This window comes from Strix uralensis, chromosome 1 (genome assembly GCF_047716275.1).
Source record: "Strix uralensis isolate ZFMK-TIS-50842 chromosome 1, bStrUra1, whole genome shotgun sequence".
Classification (NCBI taxonomy): Eukaryota; Metazoa; Chordata; class Aves; order Strigiformes; family Strigidae; genus Strix; species Strix uralensis.
In genome coordinates, this window is record NC_133972.1 from 152,939,344 (window position 1) to 152,955,711 (window position 16,368).

The window sequence follows — 16,368 nt, forward strand, 5'->3', positions numbered from 1 at the left end:
TAGGCATTGGTTAAACTGAGTGAAGAAATTGATGGGCAAAGCTTTGGTCTCAAATAGTACAAAACTATAAAAGGTGACTGGTGCTCTTTAATGAAGCCTGCACTATGTGTATCACTTATACCTAATAAAACAGTTCTGTCTTTTTGAGATTCTATACTAGTGAGATTACAGAATAAGCTTTCCACTGCAAAACAAGCATCTGTTGTTTAATTCAGAGGGCAATGTTCTCAGCAGTCTGCACTCTACCGTAACAGCCAGAAGTCGTCATTGCATCTTTCTACAGTTTACATCTTTATAGTATAGCCAAACTCAAGAGCTCATGGAAAATTCTTTTCAGTGTATGTTACAGCTGGAAGAGAAATATTCCTTGAAGGTACTAGTCTGGAAAGACAAATGAAATTTTGTCTAAAATTAACCTTTTATTTATATTAAAAAAAAAAAAAAAGTTATCCTCTTATTTCCAGAACAAACATTGAAACAAGAGGAAAATAAACCCCTATTGCTAGCATGGACTTAGCACCTTTTTCTGTAGGAGAAAATTTTTTTACCATCAGATTTAAAATTACGTGAGAATAAAACTATATAAAACACAGGTCAGCTAAGACATCTCATTACAAGCATGTTTGCTAATAATTGCTGTACAAACCAGTGAGGGGATGTAGTCCAGACGCACCCAGAACTCAGAATCTGATGTCTTTTATCCTTAGTCGGAATCTGGATCAGGGACCACGAGGGACTCGATCTACTGCTGCGCATTACAATACCCTGAACCGAATGGATAGACACCGTGTTATAGATGACCACTACTCCCCGGACAGAGAGAGGTAAATATCTGAATGGAATTAGAAACAGCTGCAGCCTACACTCATCAATGTGAATTACTTCAGTATGGTAGCTCACTGAAGTAAATAGCAAAATTACTTACCTAATCCCACAGATAAGCATTTCCCTACTCATGTACCCACTGGTTACATGATATATATTACAAAATATACAGTGCACATAAGGTTGACAAAATTGTCAAGTTAGTCTGTCATTGCCAATAGGGAATCTGAAATATCTATGAGAAATTGTACAATATAAAAGACAAATATCTTAGTTGTCTTTTTTTATAAAAATATTTTTATGTACTATATTAATAAATTCTTTAAGTGCTCAATATCTTTTAAAAAAACTAATAGTAGATTCAGTCATTTTTGCTGCTGAATAAAGAGGCACAAAAATGGATAATTTCAGCTCAGTATTAATGCAATGCTCCCATCAGATACAGTACAGTTCACAAACAACAAAAGTCTAGAGCTTTGTCTTTTCTCAACTTTATGAGCCATTTTTGTGAAGGCAAAAAAAAAAGGTTACGGCAATATGTGTTAGAATGAAATTGGGATCTTTGTTTTTAGAGGCACATCTTAGCATGACTAATGTTTTGACTAATGGAACTTCCCAAAGAGTGAGCAGAGCTGTAGCAACCTCTATGAATTTTAATAATGTAAAAAACAATTGCAGGCAATAGTTGGCTAATGTAGTTAATTTTGCTGAATTAATTGTGGTAGTGCCTTTGTGACATTAAAAAAAATATTGATAAGATCTTTCCCACCTCATTGTCTTCAGGTCAGAAGATGAAAAGGGAAAGCATTTTTTACCTTTAATTTTGAAAATCGTAGAGTTTCTTATGCACCAAGTCGAAAACCTGCAAATTATAATCAGAGAGGCATGATTGCTAGATATTGTCCCATTTCATAATTGCGTATAGCAAGGAGTAATACAGATATATTTTGTAATCTTATTGAGTGCTATGTGACTAGTATTTGAAGTTAATACTTTTATAGATGATTATTACAGGTTATTCCTCAAGTGACATCAGAGCACATAATTGGTATTGCTAACTGTAATACAAAGAGTTTAAGAAATCAGTGGCTTTTTGTTAGCAATATTGAACAGAAAAGGTAAATAAGTCTTAAAAGAACATTAATGTGATTGTCCATGATTGTAAGGAACGTAAACCAAAATTCTTAATAAAAAAATTATAATTAATTTTTCCTGATTAGGTAAGTTAGAAAAAAGAGAACCAAAAGAAAAAAAAAAGCATATCTATTCAAGTGATTTGTAATTGAATTTGGCCAAAAAAAGTCAAATGGGAAAAAAAATTAAGATATTGAAAATCAGTCAAGTATTTATCATCCAGAATGTTAACGGTATTCATTACAAGTATAATAGATCATAGGTGAACCTCTTTTTTTTTCATTAAACGATTTAATATTTCTGTTTAAGTGATAGAAAAGAAGAATGCTCTTTAGTTGGCTCGTGAAGCTATCTGATTTTCGTACAAAAGGCAGTAACTTAAGGATTCTGAGCTGTTTCCTTAAAAGAAAAGAAAAGAATGCTTTGGGGGTAATACTATGATGGTTTTTAGACCAGTCATCCTTGAAATAGGATCTAAACTTCTCCTTAGAGCCTGTATATACCTTATGGAATGCTCCTGGGTTTGTTCACTTTGTGAGTTTGCTTGCTGGCTCCCAGATAAATGCATAGCAGTGAAAGGTGGCTTGAAGTACAGCACAGCAATCTTTCCCCATCACTTCAATCAGATAACCCCTACTGGACTGGCTTGGCTTAGAGAAAGAGAATCGTTTTTTTAGAATATGTCAGAGAAGCAATGTCAGAGAGTTGTTGGTGATGAGATGGAATTTTCACATGACCATTCTAGATGAATAGGTATTTTCTTGTTAGGGGTGCTCTGAATCTCTGAACACAGGTTTATGTCATCTGTATTTTCCAAAACACACACAGAAGTTCTGTTTGTACATGGTGAGTGGTTGCCTTTGTAATCACATTGTTGACTAGTTATGCCTCTATTGCAACGTACAGACTCTGAAGCACATTGGTTTTAGGCAACACTCAAGAGAATAGAAAAAGACTATTCCCAAACATTTATCATGTTTTATATTCATTGTTAGTTTGACAGTGGTTTTATGAATGGAAAGATTATTAGACTTCAGATTTTGTTAGCCAATATTTGTGATACTGTGTTACATAATAAAAAACAATGGTGTGTACACAAAGTCCCTAAAGTAACTCTTTAATGGTACTGATTGTGAATACTGCTGGAACTGCAGGCAGTTTGAAGAAGTAGAAAAAATGAGCCTTTGTATAGGTATATAATCTCTCTACTTGTCATCCTTGTTTTGTTCCACACTTACCTCTGAAAAAAATCACACTTTTCTTTCCCACAGCTCTGATTTACCCCTTGGAGCTGTTTGCAAAAAAGGGACTTTGAAACAAAGTACCTTCTTGTAGACATGCTCAGTTGCTAAGTTAAAATATGACTAAGCATAGGAGTAAGAAAATTCTTTCCTTCCTTTTCTAGATAATTCAGCATAAAGTTCTCTAAGGTATATGGCACTAAAGAGTTAGTTGAAATCACATACAAAAATGTCTAATGACCTCAAGGGTAATGGCAATGTAAACATTCCCTCAAAAATGAATGCATAGTTAGAAGCGAAAATTAAATTATTTATAAAAAGATGAAAGACATATTTTTTTTAATTCAATTTGAAATAATTTTAATTTCAAACACCAAGCCTTTAAATATGCAAATTGGTGCTATCAAATCATATAATGATTTCTGTTGGTAGGGTAAAGTCACAGTTAAAATTTCTATCTGTTTCTGTATTATCAAAAATGTCAGAATTGTACTGTGTATACAGTAACTCAAAGTGTTACTTGTGACCTAATGCTTGTGACCTAATACACCCCGAAGTTCCGTAAGATCTTTTATCTGTAACAGGATAACCTTGTAAACTTCAGTTTGGCCTGCTTTAATAAACTCTCTAAAGCAGACTTTTACCTCACTTCAGAAACTAAAACTAATCAAACTATAGAGAAAATGTTGGAAACAGCCACATTTGTCCTCAGAGTTCTATATTTAATTTTATATCAATATAATTAGGTGAATTAGAGGAACAATGTGAGAATCCTAGCATAGTTCCAAAAACAAGACATCAGCCAAAACTGTTATCTGTGTATTACTTTCTGAAAGATACATCAGCAATAACAACAAACATCAAGACTGAGTAAGGAAATTGTACACAGGCCCACAGCTATAAGCAGTGTAGATACTATTTAGCAACTATTAATCTAACTATATTCTTTATCCTAGATGTGCTCTCCCTGAGGCATGAAATTGCTAACAGTGAATTTAGCATATATATAGTAGGCCAGAGCATTCAGAGAATGCCTAACTAACTCAAAGAGTCTTGTGATGGAAACGTATGAGAAAAATCCTAAAGTATAAATGTTTTTCTACTAGGCACGTATAAGTAAACAAGAGAGAAAAAGCAAGTTAAATTTTGGGTCCACTATCCCTTCATCAGGACTATTACACAGTTTCCATTTTAAAGAACAAAAGTTATTATCTGCTGTGTTAAAGTAATGGAGGAATCATGATTATTTAAAGAAATATTCTCATCTTTAAATCACTTCAAAGATGATATCTTGATATGCTGGGACTAGCATGACCATCGCATCACTATTATTGAGAGATAATTTCATTAGCACATTTAAATACACTTTCTGTTGAACACTTTGTTTGTTTCTTGCTATTGAAAGTGTTTTTTTAAACATGTCTTAAAGTAAATGCCAAAATACATGCCAAAAATTCTGGCTACTATAATCAAACCAGTGAAGACCAAAATAATTCACTACTGTGAGTCTGCTGCATGTTAGATAAGGTGCCATTTAATTAGCTGCTTCTATTATTTAACACAAAATTAAATGTGACCAAGAGCAATGTAAATTCTACATTTCTAAAAGCCATCTTACACTGGCAGTTGCTTTATCTATAAGTAGCAGGGTCCTAATCCAACACTGTTAATAGCTAGGTGCCAGATTAAGTCAGACTAGGAAAAGAGTTTTTTGAGACATTGCACCATAGTAAAACCCAGAAAACTTAACAGATAATTTTTTTTCACATCCTTTATTAAATACACAGCTGAATAATATGCAGTTAAGTAGTCATTTATTATTTAGTTAATATTTTACAGTTCAATCATTTAAGTGTATATTACAGATACAAAAATATTGTAGAGTTTAAATGGAAATGTAGAGTATATGGGGAAATTCTGGGATAATACTTTCAGGTTTTGGTTGTGTATGATGTCATATGGGTATATACCCATATGGGTTGCAATGTCATTGTTTCTTTGCTTCTTCAGATACCCAGTAAAGTAAAAAAAAAGCATTGCTGAAAATTTGCTTGTAGCTACGTTATAAAATGTATGCATCAACTTAAATCTCAATAACTGCAGTATTTCTTTAAATTCTTTTTCTCCTTTCAAAATTTTACCATGTGCATTAATTGTATACTGCACTTCCTAATTATTTTGTATATCTATGCCTACAACTGCAAGTAAAGATCACTAGGGATTGTACCAGTAGGGATTCCTGTAAGTAAGACTGTCCTACACTTTCCATTAACAGATTCTGTTTTCAGTTACTTATAATGTTGCCAAATACAATTTCCTCTCCCAGGACTCTCACTCATGAGCCCTAATGGATTTAACTGCTGAAGGGATTGCAGTCAGTACACTGTCAAGTTTTAGCCTTGCAGTAGGGATGGCAGAAAGGAGAGTGTTTTCTCTTTAGCTGCTGTTATTTTTGGTGGGCACGTTACTTCACAGTGAAATCACTGTTGAATTGCACAATTATCTGCACTTGGTGCCTCCATGTGTCTGCTGAAGGATGGTAATCTCTAACAGAGGGATGGAGTAGGAAGGTGGCAAGAGAGGTGTAGTCTTGCAAATGTAGCTACGTTTGTAAGGACTCATGATTCAGAACTTTTGAGCCAATATTTGTTGGAGGGACAACACAGCAGGGCATAAGCAATCCAGGAGGTTCCTGGAATGCACTGATAACTTCCTCCAAGAGATAGAGAAGCCAACAAGGAGAGGTACTATGCTGGACCTTGTTCTCACCAACAAGGAGGGGCTAGTGGGGAGTGTGAAGCTCAAGGGCAGCCTTGGCTGAAGTGACCATGAAATGGTGGACTTCAGGGTCCTTAGGGCAGCGAGGAGAGCACACAGCAAACTCACTACCCACATGACATCCTTGTCTCTAAACTGGAGAGACATGGATTTGATAGATGGGTGGGTAAGGAATTGGCTGGATGGTCACAATCAAAGTTTTGCGGTCAACAGCTTGATGTCCAAGTGGAGAGCAGTGACGAGTAGCGTTCCTTGGGGGTTGGTATTGGCACCGGCACTGTTTAACATCTTTGTTGGCAACATGGACAGTGGGATTGAGTGCACCCTCAACAAATTTGCTGACACCAAGGTGTGTGGTGCGGTCAACACCCTGGAAGGAAGGGATGTGCCATCCAGAGGGACCTTTACAGGCTTGAGATGTGGGCCTATGCAAACCTCATGAAGTTCAACAAGGCCAAGTGCAAGGTCCTGCACATGGGTCAGGGCAATCCCAAGCACAAATAGAGGCTGGGTGATGAGTGGATTGGCAGCAGCCCTGTGGAGAAGGACTTAGGGGTACTGGTAGATGAAAAGCTGAACATGAGCAGGCAATGTGCGCTTGTAGCCCAGAAAGCCAACTGTATCCTCGGCTGCATCAAGAGAAATGTGGCCAGCAGGTCAAGGGAGGTGATTCTCCCCTCTACTCTGCTCTTGTGAGACCCCACCTGGAGTACTGTGTCCAGCTCTGGGGCCCTCAACATAAGAAGGACATGGACCTGATGGAGTGAGTCCAGAGGAGGCCACAAAACTGATCAGAGGGATGGAACACCTGTCCTATGAGGACAGTCTGAGAAAGTTGGGGTTATTCAGCCTGGAGAAGAGGAGGCTCCAGGGAGACCTTATAGCGGCCTTGCAGTACTTAAAGGGGACCTACAGGAAAGATGGGGAGGGACTCTTTATCAGGGAGTGTAGTGATAGGATGAGGGGTAATGGTTTTAAACTGAAAGAAGGTAGATTAGATATAAGGAAGAAATTCTTTCCTGTGAGGATGGTGAGACACTGAGACAGGTTGCTTAGAGAAGCTGTGGCTGCCCCCTCCCTGGCAGTGTTCAAGGCCAGGTTGGACGGGGCTTTGAGCAACCTGGTCTAGTGGAAGGTGTCCCTGCCCATGGCAGGGGAATTGGAACTAGGTGATCGTTAAATCCCTTCCAATCCAAGCCATTCTATGATTCTATGAATTAAAAAACAAACAAACAGCAAGAAAAGGTCATAGATACATTCCTCAGAATAAAATGCACATACAAAATGGTCATGTTAAAAATAATGCAGTTATGCCCAGTGTTACGTCCTTTGGAGCAAGAACTTAAAATACATTATGGGGAGCACTGTGATAATGTGATACTGATTTTCTTATTTAAAGTCATCTTGATTATTTGTCAGTTCACAAATTCTCTGCTGATAATTGCTGTTGTTTCACAGTTTAAGTCTTCAAACTGTCAACTGCAATCAGTTGGAATATTTTTAGGATTTCATCTATTGCAGGAGATAAGCAGGAATTTCTATACAATTTATATACAATTGGTGTATATCTGGAAAAACTGTTGGTGTCTGTACATAAAGTTGGTGTATATTTGGAAAAACTGTTGATGTTTGTACATAAAGAAAGAACCACCTATTCCTTACTCTGCAGTCTGATTAAGCTAATTTCCATTTTTTCACTTTGCTCAATTTTTAGAGAATTGTAACTTGAAAAGTTTGGGAGTATTTAGTCAAAGGCAAATTCAGGCCAGTAAAAAATTATATTTATTTTTTAGCAATCTTAATAATTTCATACTTGTCATACACTTAATTTGCTATTTCTATTGAAAAAGTTAAAAGAGTGTTAATAAAATGGAGGATAGTAGTGATGCCAGTGATACAATGTAGTACTTAAATTACAATCGGATAATACACTGGAAAAAGCTGGCTATCAGAATAGATAAACAGTTTTAGGATGACAGCAGTTTCTTGTGTCAACTGAGTTTGATTCATGCAGGTTCTAACAGTGATACAGAAAGTCTTGTTTTGCACTCAGAATTATTTATGGGTATTCCAATAAGCACAAGATTGTCAGGATGTAATAGTACTCCAGTACTTCATCCTTTCCACAGAAATACTTGGGAGTCAACTTCCCACTCTAATAGGAAAGCTGAAATGTTAATAACTTTGTGGGACATGGTCAAAGAGAATGAAAATTGAAAAGAATAGATTATCTTCTAGTGCCTCATCTTTACTATTGGATAAAATATCCCAAGCAGTAAAGACCAGGTTAAACTCCCCTTGCACAGAACAGAAAGGTATGCTACAGATGGTTCATGTGAGGCACTCTGTGTATGTTTGTGTGCGTTTGTGGGCTTTCAAGTGTGCTTCTGGTCTGTCAAGCCTGTTCCTGGATACTAAGTACTTCCAATTAGGCAATCTAATTGGTCACTGAATCACAGATCTATGTTTTGTTATCCTTACGGTTCACTGAATTTTCATGAAGGTGTAAGGAAAAGGACAAATGGATGAGTGATATCAGAAAATTTTAAGTCATCGTTTTCTGTTCATTTTAAAAAAGGAAAATTATCATGTTTGCCTATACGTTTGGAATCTTATTGTCAGAATAGTGGAAATCTTCACCTGATCCAGGGCTGTGTGTAGGGATGTGTGTCTGTGTGTGCGCACGCATGTGTGTGTACATTAATGATCATTTTGCAAAACATATAGTGCTGCCTTATCAGCTGCTGATATATTCAAAATAACTTCGTTATTTTAATGTAAGTGAAATGAATTGCTGCTGCTATATGTAACAGAATATGCAACATTCCAGAAATCTGTGAGGATGCCAACTAATATTTTCATTTTGCCATACCATCATTTGATATACTTATGACATCAACTACTACAATGTAGCAAGTAAGGAATGTGTGGTAAAAAGCTAGAAGTCTAAATGAAGGTTGGCAAAGAAAATGTATACTGAAGTTCTTTTGTCTTTGTAAAAATCTGCTATACCTAAATGTTGTCCATGTCTCCATGGTCTTCTGAGCATTCCTATCTACATGTGCATATGATATAATGATTTTCATGAACAGCTCAAAAGATATGTTTATTTTACTAAGCAGATCTGGAGCATTTTGGAAGTTCTTAGCCAATGCAAAGCTTAATGATTTTACTATATTATGATTTATTTACATTATTGGCTATTAGCCATTATTTGGCTATTAGCCAAATGAAAATTGCATATGTTTCTGTTTTGGGTACTGAGAAATAGGTATGTCATAGGCATTTTTCGTGTTATGTTGTTAACATATTTATTAAAACCAAAGAATTGATTTTAAGCTAAATACATAAAGTATTAATAATAAAGAGACAAGTAGTGGAGCATTGACTGGATGCTCAGAAGATAGATAGCATTTAAGCCTTTTGCTCTGCATGTTGAAATACATAAAGCACAGAAAAATATGCTGCCTCCAAATGTTCATATTATCATATTTTGACCTATGTGATGTCAATCATTCTCCCTTCCATGCAGATATGTCATGCACCTTTCTGGTTTTTTTTTACTAACCATACATATTTTATGGAAAATATTACTGTACTTGAACAGAAACCATTTCCAGAGACACATGCTTACATGAATAATAGCTCTATGATTATTATTGGTATATAGTTAGAGATATTATGAAAATGCACAAACATTTAGGTTATATATTACGCACAAACATTAGGTTATACATTATGTATAACATTAGGTTATAATGTATAACATTAGGTTATACATTATGCACAAACATTGGGTTATATATTCTTGATTTATTATGTTATATATTCTTGATTTATGATGAATGCCTTGTACTCTAGTAAGTTACTGTATTAATTCATGTATAGAACTGATTTTTCTTCTTAATCAATTCAGACATAATAGTCTCATTTTTTTATGTTGCACTTGTAAGAACATTTTATAGTGATTTATCGTCTATTATGAGTTAGATAGCATGGATAACATGGGCTCTAAAGAATAGGGAAAAATATGAGTAGCCAGTAATACCAGCGGATTAGGTCAAGTATAAACTGAGGTTTAACTCACTTCTCCATATTGACAAGCAGAGTTTTGGGTGATGAGGAAGCATATTTCAAACTTGTTAAAAGTTATTACATATCAAACTGTCTAAGCGATTGTATGTGAATGCCTGTTTACTCTGATTCTGAATTCCTGAATTAAAAAAAAAAAAAGGTTGAACTTCCTGACATATTCACAAGCAAAAGTCTCAAGACTTGATAAGAACACTTGAGCTCTGAGTTTCTAGAAGGATTAGAACAAAACTTGATACCAGAGATTGGGCACTTAAAATAGTTTAGTGGGAATTTGAAAAGTCGTTAGGACTCCAATCCTAAGCAGAACATTAACTGATGGCATTTCATTCACATTCAAGTAAGTGAAGGGAGCAGTCTGGTGTATTCCTTCTTATAGACAGTAAATTAAGCTGCTTGCAAATAGTAGTTGCGTTGCCATGAAATTCATGTTCTGCAACACATGTTCTCCTTGAAGTCTTAGTTTTGTTTAAAGCTTTGTGCTTTAGAAACTGATTGAATATGTTATATTTATTGGTGTCATATTTTTGAAAGACTATCAAGAAAACTTGTCAACAATTCAGTGGAGAGATACAAGGGGAAGTGAAAGTGAATTATTAACATTAAAATGTCATCTACCAGCAAGACTTTTGTGATGTTAGTTCCAGGGTTGCATCTAAATCATTTAAGGGCATATTCATGTGGATTTAGCCTGGGAATGTCACCATGTAGTGGTGAGAATAAGCTGATATGCAGTTGTTTGCCATCATCACACATAGCTGCTGTGGGGTGGACTCCTACATTTTTATTTGATTGTTCTCCCTGTGGGTGTACATATATTCTAAAGCAAATTGTAAGAACATGATGAAATTCTTCTTTAATGCTTTTTGGCAGCCTGCTGACTGCCAGGCTGCTGTGCGTAGACTGGTTTTGGTACTCAGTTCTGTGCATTAGTTTAAGAACCCTAATACTTTTTGCAGCCTGCAGTGTAGCTCTGTGATTATTTTCTTATTTGTCAGTCCGTCTTAGGATCTCATCTTCAAATTTTCAGCATACCATGTCAATTTGGGCCCTGCTGACTTGTATACAGCTCCTTATTCTTGTAACAAACCGTGAAGTTTAAATTGCATAATCAGGGACTTAAGTTAGAAGCTTTTTATAGTGGTGACTATACTTTTGCATTTATTTGACTTCTTGAGATTGCTTTTAGACAGAGTTTTATACATTTTTTCCTCCTAACTGAAATAGTGTAGACAATCCCAAATTTTATCTATCCTCTTGATCCACAGTCTCCCACTGGCTTTTTAGAATATATGTGTGAATCATCTAGATAGTTTTACCTTTAAAACTGTATATCAGATTTCTAATCTTGTTATTAATTTCAGTGTTCTTGTAGCTTTTGTATTCTCAGATTTTTATGTCTTCTGTTGTGTGATGTGTATCATTCCTTCTCCATCTTATTGTCTCATATTTGTATTTTTCTTTCTGCCATTTACTCAGTCATTATGTTACTTTACCTCGTTCCCGGTACACCCAGTCTGCAGATCATCATTACAGAGATGCCAGGTATATGTTTTTCTCTGTGTGACTGTGTGGATAATGCATGTACTTCTATGTACCTACATGTCCACTTCTGGTTTTATTAGTCTGTGTATAGTGGTAGAAATCTTAGAAGTGTTAATATCAGCATTGGCTGTCTTAATATAGTGTGTAGACCATCACTGGGTAATTCTTCATATGTTTCACTTTTTAAACATTTTTTTACTGCCAATTGTCTATAATTAGTGGTCCATGAAGATGATGCTATATTTACATCATGCTAATGTCTTTTAAAAAGTCAATAAAGAAAATTATTTAAATAACAAATACAGATACTTGCTAACACTGTGATTTTCATATACATAATGTCATACACATATGGCTGTCTTGAACATTACAGTAGATAAAACTAGATAGATAAAAATAGATGTTACAATAGATAAAACTAATTTTGCAAAATTCACCAAAGTTCCAACTGAGTTTTGTTCCAGTGTTTTGTTCTGTTGCTGACATTGCTTGCTTTTCATATTATTTTGTCCTCATTTCACCTTTGTGTTGCTTTTCATTGTGTTCACCCTTTATGTTTTGGCAGCCAGGATCACACAATGTATCCTCTATTTTGTGAAGATGCAATCAGATTACTTCGCTCCCGTAAGATGTGCCGTACCTATTCTGAGGGTGCTTACTATGATCTTGAGAGGTATAACTGATGTGGAGCATATCATTAGCTCTGCCATTTACACATTGACAGTACTGTGTTTGGTTTCCAAGCTGAGAATGCGATATATGTTTTAATTTATAAACACATACAGTAAAGATGTTTTATAATACTCTGTGAGAATGTATGCATCTAAAACTGACTACTCAGGATGATGGGTAAATCCCAAGAGAAGTTGAATAGCTTTAGAGAAGTCAGTTTCATAAATTAGGTTAAATGGATATTATATGTAACTGTCTTTGTATAACCCCTATTTTTGCTGGAATTTTCCAAAGTGCTTTTAGTACTTAGTATTCTTTGAAATAATGAGGAAAAGCCTATCTACTTCCAAGTACACAGAAGTAGAGTCTGTCTGAAATCTCATACTTTGCTTAACTGAAAAATAGAGTGAAAAGTTAAAGTATAAGCTTATGTTATAGATACTTGTGTGGTGCTTATTCTGTAATTTATGAGTACTTGTATACATTCACAATACCCATGTGTGATTACCGAACATCAGAATTCCTATTTATATATGAAGTATATGGCAGACAGAAGTGGAGCCCATAATAACTTCTGTGAAATAATTATACTTGAAATACAGTGGCTTTTAAGAGATGTAAAACACATGCTACTGTAGTACTGTGATTATGCTATTTTCAGAATTAACTGCAAAACAAGAAAAAGTCTACATAGTTGTGTGTGAATAGAAATAAGGATATAAACCTGATAAACAGTGAGCCAGTAAAAAGGAGGTGGTGGCTTCAGATCTCAAAAAGCAGATATAACGGGTGATATGACTATTGCTTTACAAGAAGGGCCATGTAAAATTTTCCATAGCAAGAACTAAAGAACTCTTGATATATTAACTTCATGGCTACCCTCCAGATGTGAGTTCCTCTGAGAAGTTTATTAAGGTTTGCTCTGGATTCAGATCATATATAACCATATTTTTAGTAAGTGTAAAACTACTTTTGGATGAGAAACAAAATAGAATCTGAAACTTTTATAGTATCATAGAAGTATTCCTTCCAAAGAAATATTGCTTTTTAAAAATTACCCAAAGCTATAGTATAATGAACATTCTGTCTATTATATATATATATATAAAGCTTATGCTTTAGCATTCAGTTAGACATTTGTTTAGAAATGATGCTCTTTTACATGAAACCTAATATAAAGAAATATAGTTCAGTCCGCATGTAGAACCTTTAATAAGGAGAGGGATTTTTGGTTTGTTTTCTGAAAATATGTGATGAAATGCTCTCACACATATGCTATTTCAATAGTTAGTTTTTATATATTCTTTTTTTGCTTTAGTTGTATAATCAAATTTGCGTTAGTTTATTTGAACCTGTTTCAGATTGCTGGTTGTATCTGTGACTGTTCAGATATTGCTGAAAGTTGGAGCTATTATCAAATTTCTTAGTTTGAGGATCTTCACTTGCAAATCTTAATCTTTCTTTCAACAGAAATTAATTTCTCAAAAATATAGTAAAATCAATGAAAATAAACGTCAAAAGTACTGCATAAAGATGAAAAAGCTGAGATTTAAGCAGTGAGCTGGAGTAAATCTTTTCCAGGGCTTTATTGAAGAGAAGGGTATTAAAGCTAATTCTTTCTGGGGTCAGAAAGAAAAATCATACATGAAGTGGAATATCTCTAGCTCACTGTTAAAACAGTATCTTGAGATTCCTTGGGCATAGGAACTGATCCTGGATTCTCTGGTCCTCTTGAATCCAGGCTGCCTGTGGGTAATGTTAGTGTTCAAGTTACTTGAGCCATCTTACCAGATATGAACTACTCTTGAGTACCTCATAACCACTTCTATATTCTGACAGCAGTTCTCTAGGTAATTAAGCACCATTTGAAGCATAATCTTTATCCAGTTCCTCCTTATTCATTGAAAAACACTAATTTCCTCTTATTTTATTTGAAAAATATACAAAAAATTACTTTTTAAACAATATTTCCTCATTTATCTTTACACTTTCTCCCAGTTTAATGTTTACTTTAAATTACATTATTTTTGCAGGTCAAGGTGTTAGTCCTGTCTTCTTAGTTCCATCTGCTTAATGAATGTAATGTTGATGTCAAGCAACCACCTCTCCTCCTGTCTTTTACTTTCACTTTATTAAGCATGTGAAATAACTTTCCAGTTTCCATTGTTCATCAAAATAGCAAACATTGTTCTGCACAGTCCAGCATTCAGGAAAGAGTGTCTCATCTGGGACAGGGAGTTTTGAATGTCACACTGAATCCACCGGTGTGGGCAGGCAAATATGTCATACAGATACGTCAGTCAGAATTATTTGCCTTCTTTGTTACTCATGGCTCCTTTCATTGCTTATCTTGTAGTCATTCACAGCCAGCCCATTAATTCTTGTGGTCTCTTCTAGCAGTTTTTTCTTTTTTTTCCCCACAGAGTGACTACTTGGTTCTCTTTCATCTTTTCTCTGATGAAGGTTGTTTCAGTTACTGTTTATCAGATTTGATAGTCTTTAGTTCATAACTTCTAGGACTCATTTACATTATCAGAAACCTTGATTTCTGAGTTCATTCTTAGGCTATGGCACTTGTCATTTTGTCTTTGTGATAGTTTCCCCTTTTTGAAGAAGTCCAACCGTTTCCCTCCCAAAAGAATGGAGGTGGCATTGACAAGATACTTCAGCATATGCCTAAGAAAGACAATAGGCACATGTGCACCTTCAGTGACTTCAGTGCCCTTTGAACTGCAGACTTACTCAAGAACATGCTGCTGCTCAGTACCTTGCTCCAATTTTCCTTGACTAATGTGGTAGTCAGCATGGTAGCGCTAGCTGGTGTCAGTGCTACACTGCAGCAGCTGCAGCTGCTTACACTGCTGTAGCTACTCAGCTTGAACATACATGTAGAGCTTTACTCAAGCTTTTATTTTATCTCCCAATTCACAATCCTATAGGGTTATAGAGGCCAGTTCATAATTTTACAGTCACCCATCTTAAATTGGCTGACATGCACATGATCTCAATAACAGAGTAATGTTCTCAAGATTTTTATCCCAACTATTTTTAAAATTAAAATATTAGCAGTTCCTCCCAAATAAAAATCTGCTGAAAACACGACTGTATGAAATTCTTTCTTGTCTTACCTATCTTGGAGCTCACGTTTGTCATGGAACACTACACTATGTGCTATTTTCATTTATTTCACTTAGTCTTTGAGGTTAGTGTTTGGAAGTCAATAAAAGTTGGTTTGTGCACATTTTGTGCAGTATTTCAGGCAGAATTTCTGTTGCTTCACTTAAGAAAACAAAATTTTGCTTCCATTTTGTTTTCTGACTGCCATTTTACCAGTCAGAAATTTTCTAACATCTATATCGTATTTCTGGTGAAATTTCTCAGTTGCTCAAATACTGTTTTCCTATTGATGTCACTTTTCAATCTTATGTAATATGTGTGCATTGATCAAGTGTTCTTAATATCTTGTTAATTATTTCTGAATATAATTTGAAAGTAGAAGTTTAAAATTACACATATATGAAAATATAGGTTCATAATATACTGCTGAACTATAGATAAATGGTCTATGTTCATCACTATCTTAACAATACACTGAGGGAAAACATCATGAAAGAAGCACCCTTTAAAATGTCTGAAATATCTGTGCTGTTTATTCCATATTCAGGAGGACTAGGCAGGAGAGAAGAGTGCCTAATTCATATTATGACGACACAACCTATACTCCTGAAAGGTATTTTAATTTATATAGTAAAAATAGATAAAGTTGGGTAATAAGTTTTTTTGAAGTGTAGTCTAAAATTTTTAATTGGTCTAGACTAATGATATTTAAATTTACAGTGCACTTTATGCAGTATTTCTCTAAATACAGAAGAACTAATCTCCATAGTTTTAAGTACCTCATTTTCTTTTAGCCCTCCATTAACTTGTCTTTGGATATTTTTTTAAGCATAATTCTTACCCTGAAAAAAATTTTATTCATTAGATGTGGGAGGAAAACTGAATAGTACAGAGGAGCTAGGTACAACTGAAGGTTTTTTCCCCACTTAATGGCAGCATATTTCTAATGACTAAACTTTTCAGT

At 35.0% G+C, this 16,368-nt stretch overlaps 1 protein-coding gene across 27 annotated transcripts in view; it reads left to right on the plus strand.

Moving 5' to 3' along the window:
- Window positions 1-16,368, plus strand: part of RIMS2 (regulating synaptic membrane exocytosis 2) — a 500,034-nt gene that overhangs the window by 328,463 nt on the left and 155,203 nt on the right. For 14 of the 27 annotated variants that reach the window (XM_074886104.1, XM_074886094.1, XM_074886112.1 and 11 more), the window contains 4 exons: window positions 708-824; window positions 11,550-11,615; window positions 12,181-12,288; window positions 15,952-16,017. In XM_074886104.1, coding sequence (XP_074742205.1) covers window positions 708-824; window positions 11,550-11,615; window positions 12,181-12,288; window positions 15,952-16,017 — 357 coding nt within the window. The remainder of the gene's footprint in view (window positions 1-707; window positions 825-11,549; window positions 11,616-12,180; window positions 12,289-15,951; window positions 16,018-16,368) is intronic. The other 13 variants (XM_074886121.1, XM_074886191.1, XM_074886216.1 and 10 more) reach the window with 1 other exon arrangement.